General features: G+C 35.3%; 1 protein-coding gene across 1 annotated transcript in view; it reads right to left on the reverse strand.

The window, feature by feature from the left end:
* The window catches only part of LOC114062842 (protein eyes shut homolog), a 109,612-nt gene extending 94,925 nt beyond the window's left edge, over positions 1-14,687 (reverse strand). The window contains exons 1-2 of the mRNA XM_027894711.1: positions 14,583-14,687; positions 11,527-11,747 (exon numbers count right to left, since the gene is read on the reverse strand). Coding sequence (XP_027750512.1) covers positions 11,527-11,747; positions 14,583-14,687 — 326 coding nt within the window. The remainder of the gene's footprint in view (positions 1-11,526; positions 11,748-14,582) is intronic.
* Between the last annotated feature and the right edge of the window lie 5,335 nt (positions 14,688-20,022).

Consider the following 20,022-nt stretch of genomic DNA (forward strand, 5'->3'; position numbering starts at 1 on the left):
CCACTCGTCCTTGCTATTAAGCGAAACACAGCAGGACACAGAGAGCATTTGCTGAAGCTGAAAACCGACTTTAGAATAATTTAGCCTTGAATCTTGAGCTGGCATAACTATTGCCTTATAAATCTGGATCCTGACTCTCAACACTTGTAAAGCAAATAAAATAAACTCCTCCTTGCTTTGTCTTTTTCATTGCAGTTTAAGCATACATACTAAAGGTAGATTTCAGTGTTAAGAATGTTTGTTCACTCAAAGAATTCTAATGCCTAACAATTAAATAGGTATCTGCAAAACAAATACAATTTGTCTACCTCATTGTTCTTCAAAGTTGGGAAATAGTAAGACTACTCAAAGATGCACCAGTTTTCAAAATATGAGTGACTACATTTGACTTACTGTGAAACCACATGCATGTTTATATATTACATTCTCACTCTATCATTCCTGGAACAGTGTCAAAACAAGGAGCTGTTTACTGGGAGGCAGAGCAAAGCCTACATCTAACTTCAACTCTGCTTCCACAGCTTAAGTGAATGTTAAGTAGGCAAATTTCACCCTGGGGAAGATGAGAGTATGAGAATCCTACTGACTGAATCAGAAACTGAGAGAAAGCAGTAGGAAAAGAAAATGGATTGTAGCTCTTTTTCTGTGCAGTCTCCAAGCTGGGGTGGGGGGTGGCATTTATACCTGCCTAGTTGACAGGTTTGGTATTAGTCACCGGGAAGATTTTTTTTTTTTCTTTTGGATAGAAGGAGAATGAGGTTGTATCACGCGTGACCTGAGGAAAAAGAAATTTCTTCAAAATTATCAGCTTTAAGTGTTCTCATATAATTCGGAGTAAAACCACCCTACGGACTGCGTGTCCAGAGGAGCAGAAAGGGAGATTCCAACCCTTTGGCAAACTTTCACCTTAATTTCTCCATGAAATCTTTTTTGGGGAAAAGCTAAAAAGAGTTTTAAAAAGGTAGACACCTTTACAATACACAATTTATTTTTTAATGGTTCTTAACTCCAAATGGTTTTTAGTCCAATTTTCCCTATATTTTTCTGATCTATGTAACAATATCATGAATACTAATGAATACAAAGAAAAAAACTTGGCTTGTATAAAATGATAATATGATGAAAATAAGCTTAGCTTGAATTTTGGGATTTAAATCAATCTCTGCATACTGTGGTAAGGTGTGAAGTTTATAATTAATCTCTGAAGGTATCCAGGAAAGAGCTTAAATCTGGGTTAATGAACTACCATGCTTGCTCTCCAGCCTAGAAATATACTACATTATTTCTGAAAATGGTTTACAGAATGGAAAAGTGGGTGAATAATTGGGCAAATCTGACAACTGAAATATAATGATGCTATACTAATATATTATATCCTACTACAAAAATAATAATCCTTGGATATTCTTCAGGCTGCGGATAGCAGTCTTCATGTTTTGCTTCATGTGTTCAAAATGTTGACCATTTATAACTCAAAACTCAAAATTGTTAAGAATTTGTTTAGGTTGAACATCTCTGCTATTGATGATATACCATTTTTCTAGCTTATTTCTCTTTATTTTACAGTGGCTTTTCTTTGTCTTTGCTAGATTCTCCGATATGAATAATTTAGAAGAAAAAAATTCAACTAAAGCTGCAAACATGAGCCAGCAGTGTGTCCAGGTGGTCAAGAAGGCCAAAGGCATCCTGGCCTGTATCAAAAATAGTGTGGCCAGCAGGACCAGGGAAGTAAGTGTCCCCTTGTACTCAGCACTGGAGAGACCTCACCTCAAATCCTGTGTCTAGTTCTGGGTCCCTCACTACAAGAAAGACATTGAGGTGCTGGAGCATGTCCAGAGAAGGGGAATGGAGCTGGTGAAGGGTCTAGAGAGTAAATCATAGGAAGAGTAGCTGAGGGAGATGGGATTGTTTAGCCTGGAGAAAAGGCGGCTCAAGGGAGAACTTATTTCTCTCTACAACTACTCAGAAGGAGTTTTTAGCCAAGTGGGTTCTTCTCCCAGGCAACTAGTGACAGTGCAAGAGGAAAAATGGCTTTAGCTGTATCAGGGAGCTTCAGGTTGGACATTAGGAAGAATTTCTTCACTGAAAGTGTGGTCAGGCATTGGAACAGGCTGCACAGGGAGGTGGTGGAATCACCATCTTTGGAGGTGTTTGAGAAATGGCTGGACATGGCATGTAGTGTTAAGGTCTAATTGACAAGGTGAAGATCAGTCAAAGGTTTGAACTGACGATCTTGGAGGTCTTTTCCAGCCTTAATGATTCTGTTATCCTGTGATTCTAGTTGCTAAGATTGTCACCAAGGAAAATAGAAAAAAGATGTTTTTTTACAGGACAGCATTCACATATCTTGAACCATGCTGTTCATTTATATTTCATTAGTATCATTTTCTCCCAGTGTACTCCAGGTCATATGTCTTTTTGGGATTTCACCCATTTTCTCAGGTCCTCATCTTTACAACTGGGATGAGATATAAAATAAAAAAGTTGTCCTTAGCACCTTTGCCAACAATATACTGTAAAACTACATAGTATAACAAAGATAAGACAATTACAAAGAAAGGAACAATACATACAGCACAACCATAGTCACCATATAATTAAATTGCTTGAGTTTATATATGTACAAGTGTGTTTGTATCTGTATTTTTGCACAGATATTTAACTCACACTTCACTAAATCCTCATGACTGTAGCAAAGATCCTGATGTGGTGAATAAATTAAGAAACTTCACGTCCTATTAGTACCCTCATGGGCTCTTTGGAAACAGAAAAGAGATGTCATGACCAGAGATTCTGAAACTGAAGGCTTGCATATCCCTTTGTAATACTGAGGAAATTTACTGGGGAATGTAGAAAGAGATCACTAATGTAAATAACTGTGCTGAACAGAGGAGCCCATATAACTGTCAGTTTCAATAACTATTTAAAAGAAAACTTCTGATGCTGAGTAACTGGATTTTGTCTGGGATTTTCACCTTGTAGGATTCCTGAGGTGCTCACTCCCACCGGAGTTTTTCAGAACTTGATCTCATTTCTATCACAACTTATTCAGACATGAAATTGAAAACCTGCTAGCACTTATGTACTTTTTTAAGTACAAAGAAAAGTATTCATTAAAGTACTCTAATGTTAATATATATTAAAGTGGTCCAGGTACAGATGTTTGTAGGATGTACAAGAACTCATATGGCTATTTCATTTGGCCCACATCAAATATCACAACCACATTAGAGATGATGAGAAGAACCAGCTGTGTCAGTCTTCTGTGTAGTCTCTCTTCAGAGCTATGAAATGTTTTCTTAGCCATCTACAAAACTCTTTACTGAGGCAATGACAAGAAACCTAGTGCACACGCTGACCTCCAAGGCAGATACATTTTCCAAAGCATGCAATAAGGCTAAATTGATGGGCATACTCAGAAGGTGACCTGAATACAGGAGAACATGGCACCTGCTACTGAACTCGCATGCCTTGTGGAGTAATAAAAATCATGCCTCGACTCCTCTATTCCTCTAAATCATAACTCCTAAGCATATCAGATTTTGAAGCAGAGAAGAAGCAATATCAGAGGTACTCTTACAAGCACTCAAAGAGAGTACTTTAACTGGCAATGGTTAATAAAGCTGGTCATAATACAAACAACTATTCAAAAGAGTACTATGTCTCTAAAGGAAACATTAAGCCTTTTAATCCTGTGCAGGAATTTTTATTTAATAATATAGTATTCAGATAAGTAGTTGAACAATATTGATACTGAATAACTGTTAAACAAGATAGACAATAGATAATTGTCTATTTATTATTGCTGAAATTATTTCTGAAAGTAATGACATCAGTTTCAAGGTGCTTCTGTGAAATGATTTGTATTGTTTCACAACTGGTCTACAACAATGCTAGATGTCTCCATTAATTATGAAAGAAGTCAACGGACACAGGCCTTGTGTTGACCTCTTGTACTGTGAGGTAAGCTGAGGGACATGCTGGTGAAGAATAAATGGATTTTTGTGGTTCTAGGGTCCCTTTACCTTCGTATTTCTGAAGATATTACAGATGCTAAAGAATGAGTCTTCAAAAGCAGTTGTTTCATACATATTTTTTGTCCAAGACAGTCTTTTCTGAAGAGGGATGTACTAATTTTCTAGCAGGGCACCAGGTAATTCTTAAATCTCTGGATACTTTAAGAATAAAATAACATATTGATCTTCTATGCTCCTGTTCACTTAGGAGTAATACACAACTTCAATAGGTCTGGTAAAAGAAAAACAACAACAAAAATCAGTCCCTTCTTTACAACATGAAAGACTGACATATAATCTGAAATAACTGAAGCCAGTTGTGGAGAAGACTGTGCAAGCACCTTGGATATTGGCCCATGACAATGGACAGAGAGAAAATAGCAAGGAACTAGTGAAGCTACATTTGTTTGTGAATATTCAGCTGGACGCTTATGGATATTCTGGATACAGGTAGAATGTCTCCTCTATTTCTGTCTTTCTGATCCCTAAAAGTTGTCTTTCAGCTAGGTTTGGCTACCTAAAAGAAGCCTAATCTAAATTCATTATATGCATGAACTCACAAAGTAACTTCCCATGATTATCTGGGTACTACTATTTGTATTTATCCGTATATATCATCACAAAGTTGGCTGATTTTATTAAATCCAAAAAGTAAGAATCTCATTTCCTTTTTTTTCTAAAAGTCAAACTTAAATAAATACTTTCTCAGAAAGAAATAAAGTAACAAAATGAAATCTGGTGGTACAATGACCTTCTATACCAAGATGATAACATATATCCAGACATATCCAAAAAAGATAACATGCAATTAAGTTTGCTCATATGTTGTATTTTAAAGATTCAAACAAGATATCGCTTCTGGAATCAAAGCTATCAGAAATGCTGATTTGGTTGTGATGTAATTCTCAAAAATAATGTTACACAGTATTTCTAGATATTCAGTTAAACATTCTGAAATGACGGGTATAATAACAGCATTTAGTGGTATTTCAATACCCACACTAAAATTTTAGCAATGGCAGCTTTTCTGATCTAAGTAAAATTGAATAGAAATTATATATAACGACGTGTAACAAATTTTTTGCACGACTTGCACATTATCTAAAGAGTCAGGAATTGTAAGTCCTATTTATATTTGGATTCTTGATTTTCCTGCATGCTCTGTTTTCAGTGTGCCAGTTTTCACACTAATAGAATAGTAAATCTGTGGAGCTGAGGACATAAAAAATTGATTTTCCTGCAGACAATTTTAACACAACCAACACTATATGGCCTAAATTAAAGTAAGAATGGTTTACACTTTGAACATCACTTTTTCTAACTTGTTTGTTTGGATTATTTTTCAATTGCCAGAACTTTTAATTACAACAATATTTCTAGGATAAAATGATATTCTGAAGGAAACAAACTTTGACGAGTGTACCTCATATTAACCACTAGTAAAGAAGTTGTAGATTTTAAGTCCTTATTTGAAATGAAAAACAGTTGAATACTACTATATTCAATAATATTTATGAGTTTGTATTTTGTCATTTCACCATATATTATTATCATCCAATTTCCTGAGGGCTTACAGATGTTTTGTTTAAAATCTATAGCATTGGCTTTTAATGCTGCCAGCTTAATTGAACACAGTTTTGATTTCTTTGTCAAATCTCTCCTCCATACTACCATAATCTGAGGAATATAATGCCTAAGAAACAAAAGTATCATAAAATGGGAATCTGTTTCTGATACCAAAAGCAAGACACATGCAGTTCAATTAATTCAGCCTTGAAACAGATATCCTAACAAAACCATAAATTAGAACAATTTACTGTCTAAACTTCAAGGGCTAAAAGCCGGGATTAAAGTTTTAAGTTTCTGTTCTGATTTAAGGAAAATTAAGGTTACAGAAAAGTAGATTTAGTTCAGAAAAAAATTGTGCAGAATTTTTATAGGGCTCTTAACTGAATGCAATTCCTTCTATCAGAAAGGTCAGTCTAGGTAAATGAATTCTCTATCTGTTAATACCTAGTGTTAGGAGTATTGGTGATGAAATTTTTCTCTTTTGTTTACTTGACTTTCCTGTGAGAATATGATGTAACAAACACGCATCCAATAGGATTTTTGGTCATTAGAAGAAGCTTGATGTAGTTATCTTTCAAACTCCTCATATATAAAAGATTTTTCTTAATAAGAATGGCATTATTTTTTCCAAAGACAATGAGGAACCTGAAAGGATTAACAATCTCTCTTCCAGAAAAAGAAAAGCATTTGGAAATAAATTTAAATGAATTCTTCTGTTCACCAAGGCCAAATTTGAAGAAAGCATTAGAAAAAACAATAGACTTCCAAATGTGAACCTCTTTCATAAGTACTAAACTCCTGCTATATAATCTCATTAAAAGAACAGGATCTAAAAAATGCAAGTCCTCAGTCTAGTTCCAAAACTTTTCCCTGAATAAGTCCATATGTTATAAGTTCTGGAAAGGTGTGAGAATGTACAATTCTTATCTGGAAATCTTCATTTGAAAATCAACTAAAATTAAATATAATCCCTTTGTTTGGTTTATCTTTCTGCAAGTCAAATACACTGGAACTTAAAATATTAGTTCTGAACTTATGGATCTTAGTGATATTAACTAGGATTTAGACTTGTAAAAAACTGAATAAACAGATGATCTAGATAGTATGTTGGCCTGAGTCCCTTAGTTTATAAAACAGATCCATAAAAAGTTTCTTGACATATGATTAATTCTGACTAGCTGGTACCTTTCTTTCCCAGAAACACCTACATCTAAAGCAGTGATAGAAAATCCACGAGCAATTCTAAAAATTTGGTCTGCAATACTGTTATTAGTTTTCAGAGACACTTCAGTGTTCCTAGGTTTGAAAATGGACACTTACTTTTTCTTGGGTAACAGTTCTATCTTTAGATTCACAAATACACAAACCAGATTTTGCAAGCTGGAAACAAACTGTAGCTCTGTTTTAGAAATGTGAGAAAAGAATTAATAAAGGTATACAAGCCTATCCTTGGATTAATACCTGAAGCTGAAACCTGTCATGACACGCAGTTTTGGCTTATGGGCACAAGGAAGCACAAGAATTTTTGGCATACATCTGGGAAAGGGTCACCATGACTATTCTTTGAAATGGAAAATGACATATAAGAAAATACTGAAAAGAACATTTCAGTATCTCCAAAGTCTAGAGTTTAATCTCTTTACTTTTTTTCTCTCCTAAAAAGTCATATTCATAATTAATTTTTCTACTGTTTATTTTAATTAATATTTAGGATATATACTAAAACCAGATCAACAAATTTGCTAAGTCACTTCAGCTGGTCTCCCCAGCATCTGCATCATATGATATTCTATCACTCAATCAAGTCCAACCATAAAATTATCTTCTACTTTCAAGAAAGCTAACCTACAACTCATTCTATAACTTTTTTTTTAAATTAACAAAAAAATGCTTAAAAAATACAAAAATTAAAAAAAAAAAACAAACATTCAAAATATTATCACATGAATTTTAGGAAAAAGTTTGGATGGAATTTTTCATTTGGTGATCTGCTCTTAAAGGCTTATGAGGATTCCCCAGCAGACAGAAAATAGTTTCTGAAATATGATTTAAAATTCGTATTTTCCTTTTTATAGCTGAAAAGGTACTATCCAAATGAGACCTACATATCTAGGAAGGCATCTCTTACATTACCAGAGGATGAAAATTAAAAAGTTACATTCCTTGTATATTTTTGGTGATTACAGCATTCATAGCAGTTGAAATCTGGAGATAAGTGTCTCTCTATTGAAATTCATTGCTAATTGAGTTTGATTTTTCAGTCTTGGCTAATTGATTAACATTAATGGACCCATCTGCTGCATCAATACATGAGGAATAACAACAGTAAGAATAATCACTGTAAGAATAGTTTGAGACACTGGAAACATGATTGTTTGTGGGAGCAATTAACTCTGAGATTGTACTCCACACTATAAAAGCTAAACTTGTAGGTGTTTACATTTTTTGAGTCTTTATACAATTTAAAACAAACATTAATCAACTACTACTGGTGTAGTGGCTGACATAATTGTCAAATCATTGGTGAGGTACTTTTGAGAGTTTCTTTCCCACACACAGATGTGTCTTCTTAATTAACTCTAAGCTTGGTTTGCAACATCTGCCTCATATGATCAGGATGCCGCATAGAATATTAAGAGCCTTCTGGGTTAATATTTCCATGCCCTTTTCAAACACATCCAAATCCAATGAGTCTTGAATTCTGTAGAACATATGTATATGACACTCAAACCCTAAATTTTCTGAATAGTTGTCATTTTCCCCCCTCTAAAATTAACCAGTCCCTGAAATTCTACATTAGCATAGATTTAAAGTGCAGTAAAAGAGCTAGTGAACTTGAAAAGTGCTTCTTAAAGGAGCAGAGCACTTACATAGCAGATTACTTAATTTTAAAATCTAATACAATAGTTTCTGTGTAAAGAATGAAAAATTTGGATTTGTGCTGAACTAATCATCTGATACAGTGTATGTTTAAGTGCTCTTGAAACTGAATGGCTTTTGTTCTACTTTGCTGGCTTTGGCCTGGATAGAGTTAATTTTGTTCACAGGGGCTGATATGGGGCTGTGATTTGGATTTGTGCTGAGTACAGTGTTGATAACACAGGGATGTTTTTGTTATTGCTGAGCAGCATTTGCACAGAGAAGGCCTTTCTGTTCCTCACCCCACCCCACCAGCAAGCATGCTGGGGTTGCACAAGGAGTTGGAAGGGACACAGCCAGGACAGCTGATCCCCAGCTGACCATCACACATTCCAGAGCGTATGACATCATGCTCAGTATATCAAGCTGGAGTAAGAAGGAGGAAGCAGGAGACATTTGGAGTTATGGTGCTTGTCTTCCCAATTCACCATTACACATGATGAACCTTTGCTTTCCCATTACCACTGCCCTGCCTGGTCAATCAGGGCTGGGTCTGGCCCTGGTTCCCCTCTCTGGGCTAGATCCTGATCCCCCACCAGTGGACTGATAAACCAACCCAGCCTCAGCCTGTTGCTATACCCAGGAATGTGTCCAATGCCCAAGGGCTGGGTCTGCCCTGGTGTCCCACCTGGTGCTGGGCCCTGCCCTGATGTGACCCTGGGGAGCACCTGATGGAGCCAATGACCAGAACACAGGGAGTTGCTGGCCCCAGCTGCATTTGATATTTTGTATCTGAACACCAGCTATGTGCTAATGGAGCTGCCTCTTTCTACCAAAACTACAAAGAAAACATTTTTTTTTCTTGCAAATACATTTCTTCTACATAATAATTGTAATAGGATGAATATTACCTAGCATTTTTGTACTCAGTTGACGAGAAACAGCAAGTAACACTCTTTTAAAAACAATAGTAAAACAGTGTGTCTTATAAAAAACACCTGCCTATGCTCAGAAGTATATGTTGATAAGCTCCAATTTTCATTACAGAACATGGATGAGATATTTTCCATGTAACAATTCATGGTCTTTCAGAAGAAAACCAACTAATTAGTTGCCAAGCACCTGAAAAATAACATGTATTGATTTTTTTTCCCCACTAAGCAATGGAATTGAAACAACTGACTAAAATATTGCTCTGGCATCATACAGCTCTCTCAGCACTCATGAGTGAATCCTACCAGGTCCCGTGGACTTATATATGTCCAGTTGATTTAAGAGTTCCCAAATTGAAGTCTTGTTCCCCAGGTGCAAGTCTGCCTTCTCCAGACTTTCTCCTACAGGAGAGGAATAGGATTCCTGAAGGCCAGCTATCAGTAAAGACTGAGGCAAAGAAAGCACTGAGTATTTCAGTCTATTCTGAATCCTTTGTCACCAGAACTCCTGCAACGTTCAGCAGCAAGGGTACATTTTGCCAAACCTTCCTTTGGCAGTTGATATCTTTGTAGAAACATTTAGTTTTGCTCTGCATGCCCCTTGCCAGATCAGTCTCCAGATGGACTTCAGCTTTTCCCATATCTGTGTAGCTGGATATTTTCTCTGTATTCTTCCCAAGTCACATGGCCATGCTTCTACCTCTTTTATGCTTCTTTTTGATATTTGAGTTCTATCGGGAACATCTTATTCACTGATGCCTACTATTAGAATAAGTCACTCTTGGGTATGGAGGAGATGATCCCAGAAAATCAGTCGTTTGTTGTAGAAAATTGTGAAAATCATGATACTACAGAGCTGCTTATCCCTGGTTTGCACATGCCCAGACTTCCATGCCTCTTCTGGACAGAAGTGACCCATTTCAAAACAAGGATTTCTGAAAAGGGCCCAGGCCAACAGTTGGAAAGCAGAAAGGCAGTAAAAACCCCCAATGGTTATGAATTATTCAGGACCCAAATTTAAATGAAAAAGTATTCTATAACTGTAGTTGGCAGGCCAAGCACTCCTGTCAATTACTTGGTTGCTGAGATATAGTACAGATATGAATGTAGTAAGGACCAACAGAGGAAAAAGACTAATTACTCCCAAGTACACACTCAGTTTCACCAGACTGGTAGGCAAATTGCGTATGTTTTCACAAAGTTGCTTTGCTTTCATTTGTGCTTTAAACAAACAAGACCTAGACATCAAAACCTGTTCTGTGTTCTTTGTGTGGTCACATCAGTCAAGGGAGGCAGAGAAGCCCCTTAAAACTTTGTTCAAGGCCTCCTTAATCTCAGAAACACACAATAGTCAACAAAAAAACTTTAGGCTATGTTCTGTTTCACATTTGCCTTGAAGCTGAAGTACGATTTTTAAAAAAATTGGCAGCTACTTCACAAATTCTATCAATTCTAAACACAAATGTGTTTCCAAATGCTGACCTCCTTAGACAATAATCAAGTTACTATGGTTTAAGAAGTTACTGTTCTCCCACTGAACCATAATTCAACTGAACCATCATCCTCTGTTTAACTTATGTCTCTTTCACACTCAGACTCCATTTCCTCTTTCAGCACAATGCACCGGAACTGTCAAAGATTCTTTGACGATACTTTTTCACATGTGTTGGAGGTGAACAAGTAGGTCACTTGTTAGTGTTTTCATAGCATGATGACAAACATTTTGAATCCAGGAGCACAACAGGAAGATGTGTGAGGGTACAAGACCTAGTAAAATATTGAGTTGTTAGGCTGAAGAATGAGATCTTATGTGCTTTCTGTTTAAGTTGTCTATACAAAGGTTCCGATTTAGTCTTGTAGTGGAACTGATCTAACTGGTTGCAGAGAAATTCTGGCATCAACCCAATATGTATGCTGTGTGGACAACGTAATTACATTTTATATCGCTTTTACTTTAAGCAAATAAAGTATAAAATCTCTCTAGCTGACATGAGGATTTCACGTTTTCTGTTTAAAATTATCAAGACAAAAGGTTGGTGATTATTTCATCACAAAGAAAGTGATAATAATTTTTCATTAAGAATGAAACTACCGACCATAGAATGCAAATTGCTGAGTAAAGAAATGATGAGTAAAGAAATAACTCTTACCTAGTGCAGGTTCCACCATTGTGACATGGATGATAATCACATATTGGAACATTGCAGTTCTCAACATTCCTCCCTCCAAGAGCCTCATCTATGATGAACAACTCTTTGTGGTTAACTTGAAAATCCCTAATGCATCCTTTATAGCCATGTATCTGCCCAGCACATCGATGAACCTCTTCATGAACAGGAACATTTCCAAGGAAGACTGATCCAAAGGTGATCTACAGAAATAAAAAGAGAATCATCAAAGAAGAATGTGATTTTTGATGTTACTGTAAACAATGACTGAATAATAATTACTGATAAAGGAGATAGCCATTAGTCTAAGATGGACAAAAACTATGATATTTGCTAAAGAGATACTTTCTAAAAATGTGATTCTCTTTTTAAAAAACATAATTCCTACAGAGAGAGTGGTTTAATGGATTTTCATATTTTTCAAATATGTGTTTCCCGTGAAAAAAAAATTGGAATTCCCAGCCTTAATCACAACAAACGTGGTTTTTCAAATGGCTTCCCTCATCCTAATATGACGTGTTGTGCATTCATGGTTGAGATTTGGTGCAGAAACACAGGAGAAGCTGTGGAGTTGAAGATATTTTTTTGAGTTCCTGGGACCTACAGGACCCTAAGACCAATACAGAAAAAAGATTTCAGGGTTTGTTTTGATGAATGACAGAAAATAGACCGCTATACTGAAGTCCAGGGGGAAAAAGGGAAATTTTCAATTTCCAAATGCTTATAACGTTCTTGTAAAGGCACCAGAGAAATAACCACAACTTTTTCCACACTAGGACTGACCAAATCAGATCAGTGATCACTATGGTAATTCCTGTGTTGCCTGACTTATGATTCAAACCCTTGACTATCACACATAAAGGATCTGTGACTCATTTAGTGCTTATTCCACTCCTCAAGCTGATGCCTGGCTTTCTGGAATTCTAACATGGGGTTTCATCATCCTTAAGTTTCTTTGTTAAATGCTTGTCAGTTCTTAGGCATTGAAAAAAATAATTACTTTTTCATAGGTGTATTGCTATGATGTATTTATTTGTACAATACCATCAATCCAGAAAAAGGGTGAAACCTACCTAGCCAGTTCAAGTCAGTCAGGAGTAAACCAATGGAATATGAAATATATCACAGTGTGTGTGAAACGTGAGGAGATAATTTATAGTGAAGGGGTTCTTCACTACTGTATTCAGACATCAACTGTAAAGAACTAGGAACAGAAGGAAAACATCACATTGATTTATCTGGAATTCACACATCTGTATGATTTTTGTTTTGCTATTTCCTGTATTGCTTTTGTCAGTCCTGAAGCTATGTTGCTGACAATTCCAAGTGAAATTTGGCGTTACAGTGAATGTGAATACTGCCAGATATTCCTCTACTTAGTGTCTTTCATTTTGAAGGGAAAGAGAAAAACACCTGCTTCTCTTGGAGCATGGATAAAATTAAATCAGATTTTTCATGTCAGAAGAATTCCAAGACGTTGGCTGAGCACTTGTTGAATTCACTTCATGTCACTTGACTTTATCCCCTTTCAAACAAAGCTATAAACCAGTGCAGCGAAAGACAAGATGTGTAAGTAGTGTTTGCAGACATTTTCTCTCTGCTTGTAAATCTATTTCAAGAATTAATCAAAGTATTGTACTGCATTATAAACTGTGTTAAGTGATAAAGAAAAATGTCTTTAATACTCTTCTTGCAACACAACCTTTTTTACTATTGGACCTTTTTTACAAAAGCACTTACCTTGGAGGAAGATTCAGTGTACCACGGAACTTTAGTAGGCTCTGATCAGCTTTTTGCATCAATGTATTTTATCATAATGTACTAGATATTCTAACTCATGCTAGTACAGCATAATACACATTATTTCTGTAGAGGTTATGTTCTGAATTTAACTGACTTAACCAGAATATATTTTAAGGAGCTACACAGAAAGAAGTCCTGTAAGTCTTGCTAATAACACAACAGCTTAATATAGCATTATATCAATAACTTATGTAATACTCATGCTTAACTTTTCAAATACTAATTTGAAAATATGCTTCTTTCCTTGAAGCCTGAGTGCAAAAAACAATTAGCTCAACCAGTAATGGGCATATATTTGCTAGTCCTCTTAGAGATAAGAAATTTCTTTTTTTCTTTCTTTCTCTGACTGTGTACTTTGTAAAGAAGGTAGGGGCTCTGGGAGATTAGGAGCAGATCTGTGAAGCGATAGTCATGAGGATATGACATTCATAATAGATACCGTGCAAGGGAAGAAATTCTGTTACAAACCAACAGTGCATACTGTGAGTTGCACATCATGATTAGCATCTCTACAGGTAACTGGCCTGCCTTCTAGTGAACACAATTATAAAGCAAGCTGTCAATCAAAGTTTAAACTCTCAAGTCTAAAAACATTTTAATATACCATGTAGAAATAATCTTGTGACGAAAGAATGCATAACAAAGAGAGGTAATAACATGGAGGCAAAGAATAACAGAAAAAAACCCAAGATTTGGGAAATCTACCTTTTGACCATTTAGAATGAGTCTTCCGATACCAGTTTCAAAATGGAGACTGATATTTTTGCAATACTATTCAGAAATGAAGTCATAATAAGGAGTCTGACACCAGGTTAAATTATTAATGGTTCATAACTGTCCTCCACTAGACAGTGTGACTTGAAACTAGAAAGTAACCAGAATATTATATCAGAAAGTAACCAGAATATTAGCAATATCTTAATTGTTTTGAACACCATGACCTTAGGTAGAGGACATTATTTATATATTTTTTCTTTCACACCATGAGTGTCCTTTCCATGGACTTTGGGCAGCTGAGATAGAAGTTTCAGAGGTAGGTAAACTTAAGAAATAAATGGAAATAGTATGGATGTTTGATATGAAAAGACCTATTAAAGAGAAACTAAGTACATATAATGATAACTGAAGAGGAGTTTTTTAGTTAGAATAACTCCTTTCATTTGAAAATAATGAAGTACATATGTTGATGAAATGTTCAAAGCAAAAAGGTATTTTTTGATGTCTTGCAGACTGACCTGAGATGCTTGATGTGAGAAAGAGAGTCTGTGCTGTACAGGAGGATTTCCATCCGCAGCCATTTCAATCAAACAGTAACCTTCAGGATTGCTCACAGGCAACATGTAGCTGGAAAGAAACAGATCTCATTACTCTTTGTGCTGTTGACCACAGAGTATTCAAACTGCACACAGTAAAGGCAAAGTGAAAAGATGCTTTGCCTCCATAAAGGATGACAATCTTTGGACAATATGATTCCAGTTTCATGGCTACTTGAACTACCCAGGAGAAAAAAAGATGTGAGTTTCTTTAACTAATATCTCTCTTATATGTGCTTTCTTACTGTTCTTGACTCCAGTGTTTTAAATGTATACAGAGACAAGGAAGAAAGAGATCTTTAAATACATAAGTGGGTATTGACAAACTTTAAGTGCTAACTCTAGCTGACATATGATCTCCCTAGTATAGAGGACTGTTGGACAAGTAACATCAATGTTGAATGATGTTGAACAGTCTAGGTTGAAATTTCCTTTTCCTGCCCTAGAGGGGAAACAGAAACGGAATAAGAAATGAAAGGCTGCATACCTCAGAGCAGAAAAATTACACTGTGATATAGTTATCACTACTTGGAGAGCGTGTTGTTAAGGTAAACTCTGGTACCGAGCTTCAGAGATAAAGAAGAGTATAAGGTTAAGGGAATTTGTGAAGGAAATACTGGTGAACATTCAATAAAGCACTGAAAATTCTTCAACTTCTTTCCATGATGAGATCTTGTAAAATGTTATTATTATTATTATCAGCAATAAAAATTCAACAGAAAAAGGATGATTTTAAAAAATACCGATTTTATATTTAGAAAGGAAATTTGCATAAACGTTATCACAGCAAAAGCAAAATAGGACAACAGTAGTCCATAGATTCTTTACTGAGCTCTGCTATTTCTCTAGAAATGCTTTTGAACTCCACTTTGCTTCTGTGTCAATTTTCACATATTTTCAAAGAGAATGTGTTGGGCCGCTTTTTGGGAAGGATGTTAAGGTTTACTGACCACATGTACTCTGCACAGGAAACTCTGCTCCGTCAAATCCCTATAACTACGTTTCCAGAGTAAGGCTTTTAACAAGAAAAATGTTACATTTTTGTGTAATATTTCACAAACCTTACACAACAGACTTTACAAAATATTCTGAAAAAAAAAATTATACACTTATGTCACCTGCTGAATTTTCTTTTTTTTTGTTGGTTGAATAAATGGTAAAGGACAATGACATGAATCTCATAAATTACTTTGTGTTGAAATAAATGAATTTTTATGTTAGGCCATAGACATACGAAAGAGTTAAAACATTTAAAAGCCCATTATGTTCCGCACACTGGAAGCATGTATTGCTAATCATAGGAATGACCTCAGAACCAACAAGGACAAATTTACTCCTAGAGAAATCACATAAAGACATACCATACTCTCAAATGCCTACTTTTTTATGTATCACCACCTGGTTGGTTGTGTGCAGCTGCTGTAGCATGATTTATCCCAGGTTATGCCTTGAGCTTTGTTTTTCTGCTTCTGTGTCTAAAGTCTTACTGTTTTATCCTCCTGTCTGCAGATTCATTATGAAATTTGGAGTTTCAGTTTTCACTTCAGAAGTTACTGGGAACATTGTGTTGACATAAGTGGATATAGTATGAGGCCCCTAGTGAATATTTATAAATTCACTGCACTGCAGTGATTTCTGAGTGAGCAGCACAAAACCAGTGCGTCTACTAACATAAGTCTCATAGCCAGTACATCTATATCAGCTGCTGATACACCCATACTAGTAAATCCTACCCTTCCAATGCTTACATCACTCCTAATTTCAGAGATAAATCAGTCAATACTAACTCACTGACTTTTTTACTGTGTTCTGCTGCATGGGGTTGAAATGTGCTAAAATATTTCATCTTTGTAAGTATTCAACACTTCTCATATTTTTGAATCTTTCTTTTGAAAGTCTCAGATATTTGAATGGTATCGTCTATTATCCCCTTTTGAAATGTGATCTAGACGCATAGACTGTTAAAATGAGTTTGAAATATATTCGTGTTTATTTTTTTAAGTTAAAAGTATTTCTTTTTCTAAATAACCCCTTATATCACATACTACAGTAGTCCAGCTCATAAAGAAAAAAAAGTTTAAGTGATGTGGCAAAGTTAATAAAGAAGAATATTCATCTAATGAAAAAGAGAAGAACCATATGGTCTATATCAGTTTGACAATCTTCAAGCAATTAGCCATCCAAGTCAAATTCAGCACTGTAAATTTTTGTTGCAAATGTCTGATATTCACACATTTCACTGTTTTGCACACATAATTTTCCTTGTTTTGATCTTTTGCTGGAGGGAAAAAAATGGAAAAATTAAATACACTAAACCACTAAAATAAGCCTTAAAGATTGCTTGATGTTGGCATGGTCTTCACTGATGTATCTTTATGTAGACAAGCCCAAGTATCATAAATCCGTACAGATAATAACATAGTCATCCCTACTCAGGCATAACTTCAAAGAAATATTTCAGAAAAAAAGAAAATCCACATAAAAAACTCCCAATATCCATAAACAGCAGCTGTTAAACAGTGGTTTGGGCCATTAGGTCTCGACTTCCCAAGAGACGTAGAGTTGCTTTTGTTTTTTTTTTTCAATATGCAGCAATAAACTCTCAAAGAGCAGCACTGATTTATTTGATGTCAGTCAGCAGATTAGTGACAGAGTTTTGAGAATAAAACCACAGACCACAAGCAGCAGCCTATTGCCCTGTATTCTAGAGTGCATGTTTAGGAATGTTACCACTGCTTTCTTCAGCGTTTGATCCTTTCTCTGTAAGGATTTTCAAAGAAGTAATACTTGAAATTTCTCTCTGTCTTATGTCATAGAAAGGAAAAACTCATTTGAAATAAGAACAAAATGAACATTTTTCATGCTTACATTACCAAAAAATTAGGACTGTTTGAATTTGCCAGATTACTTAAATATGCTTAGAATAAATTTAAGAAAGCAACAGAGCATGGAAAATTACTGTCCAAAAGAAAGTTTTCTTAGAAAATTATGAAAATAATGAAAAATGACAATTAAACCATAAATGCTGTCTCTACCTTTATTATACCTTTTAAAACCACAATATACTACAATGTAGATATATGCATAACATAATCATATTAGTTTTTTAAAACAATGATGGAAAAAAGAATGCACTTGAAATATTTTGTGGCAGAAATTACCTGAAATAAAATTCCACTTATCTTGCTCTATAACCTGATTATGTTTTTCTTATAATCCATGTTTAAAACTGTCTTACTCGTGCAACTGAATAAATGCAGTTGTATTATTTCATGCATCTCATAAGAGATTGAAATCCATTATCCACATTAGAAAAGAAGAAATGGAACTGATGATTTATTCTCTTGACATTTTTTCTTTATTTTTCTAATTAACCTTATATTATGAGATACTGACCTCACATTAAGAACACCTGAGATGAAAGTGGTTAATCACTGACATCTTTTAATTTTGAAGTAGTTTTAGTTCACTTGTGCTTTTTCACTCGTTTAGATGCTGAAGGCATTTCAGTCCATCTGCCTCACATCTCAGTGGCATATTCTGGTTGTGTTCAAAGCCAGCATATTTTTCCCTCCAGAGACAGTGACAGAAGAGAGTGCAATATGATTCCTACGGCAGGATAATTTTGTTGGGCACCAAAATTGTGATTCATGCACATCACACTCATAATGATATAAAAAGGATTAACAGAGGAGTAAAGAACTGGGTGTGTGGGGAGTAGTTATAGGAAATGTGTGTGTGTGTGTGTGTTTGTGTAGGATGTATGGCAATGTTATGCACAATAATCTAAGCAGCACTGGAGCCATATGGAGCCCAGCCTGTTCCTGTAGATGTTAAGGTATAGGCCTGATGTAGTCAAATATTTCCGAAAATTTGAAATCAGGTGTTCAGCCTTTTTATTTGCATTTAGCTAAGAATAACATGATTTTTTTTCATAGCTGCTGTGGTTTTTATATAAACTCATTAGGAACAAGAATTACAAAGGCATTACTATTTACAAAAGAATCATGGACCTCAACAGGTGCAAACCAGAAATTATGCAGTGATTAATGTCATCATCAGTGACCTCTTGATTAATTCTGTGCATGAACACCGAATTTCTAACCAAGTGCAATGTTTACCTCACACACTCATGACAATTTTGGATATTAAGTATTGGATCAGTTTAGGTTTGGAAATTATATTCAAAGAAATCCTCTTAAGCTAGCTGAGATTGGGGCACTTCTAAATCAAATGTCGCCTGGTATGATCTTGCTCAAGTAAATGTTTTAGATTAAATTATCACAGCTACTTCTCCAGGTGAAAATACATTAATATTTTTTTTCCTTACAAGCAAGTCACCAGGTGGCACTAAAGGAGCACAGTCGAAAGCATGAATGCAATATTCATACTAATGTCTCTTCTAGTATTGGGAAAGACTGACTTAAGCCCTAATTGACAGCATGATCGCTTCAGCTTCCAGTTTATATCAAGGAAAACACACTAAAGTATCTTAAACTGATTACATATTTGACAATATGGATGAGAATAGGTCAGGGGACTGGAACTTTCATGCATTATAATTACCTAATGTAATAATGTAAAAATTGTGCATTCATGGTTATGTAAGCATACTTAAGAAAATGTAGTTTATAGCAATTATATTTTCTCTATAGTGCTGTAGGTGCAGCTGTATTTCTAATAGATTGAGGAGAGGCATAGCAGAATTAAAATGTCAGATCAGCAGGTATAAAACCCCCCAAGCAATTATAAAGAGAACCTTTGTTCTTATTCAAGCTGAATTATCATAGTAAGACTGACTCTGAACAAAGATTCACGCTGCTAGCAGACCAGGGTTTCTGGTCTTCTGAAAATTTATTAAAAAGTAGTTACATTACTGTCCATTTTATAATGTCACAATGGAGGATTACACTTGGAACTATTTGTTATTTTTCCCCTTACAAGCTGACAAACACTAGCCTGCCTTAACAGGTCAACAAAGAAAAAATCCCCACAAAATTCCCTTTGTAAGTATTGATATTAAAGACACAATATAAAATGACTGCTGCAAAACACTGAAACAGTGGCTTCATTTACACCCTTGATTAACCAGAGCAGTTGTCAAGGGAACATCTAACCAACTGTCAAGTAATACAGGAGATTTTTCAAGAACAACGATTTTACTTTTGGCTGAGCACATTCAATTCACAAGTGTGAAAATCTGTACAGTGCTTTACAGTTTTAATAATCTCTCGGTACTTTTTTTTCTGAAATGTGTGCACTTTCTGCTTTTTTTTTTTTTCCCACTTAAAAATCTATTTTTTAGAATTCCATTATTATAAAGAACATACCCTGTCTTCCCAATATTAACTTTAGCATACTG

The sequence above is a fragment of the Empidonax traillii genome, unplaced genomic scaffold (genome assembly GCF_003031625.1).
Source record: "Empidonax traillii isolate 1590-97213 ecotype Southwest subspecies unplaced genomic scaffold, ASM303162v1 scaffold439:size492302, whole genome shotgun sequence".
Classification (NCBI taxonomy): domain Eukaryota; kingdom Metazoa; phylum Chordata; class Aves; order Passeriformes; family Tyrannidae; genus Empidonax; species Empidonax traillii.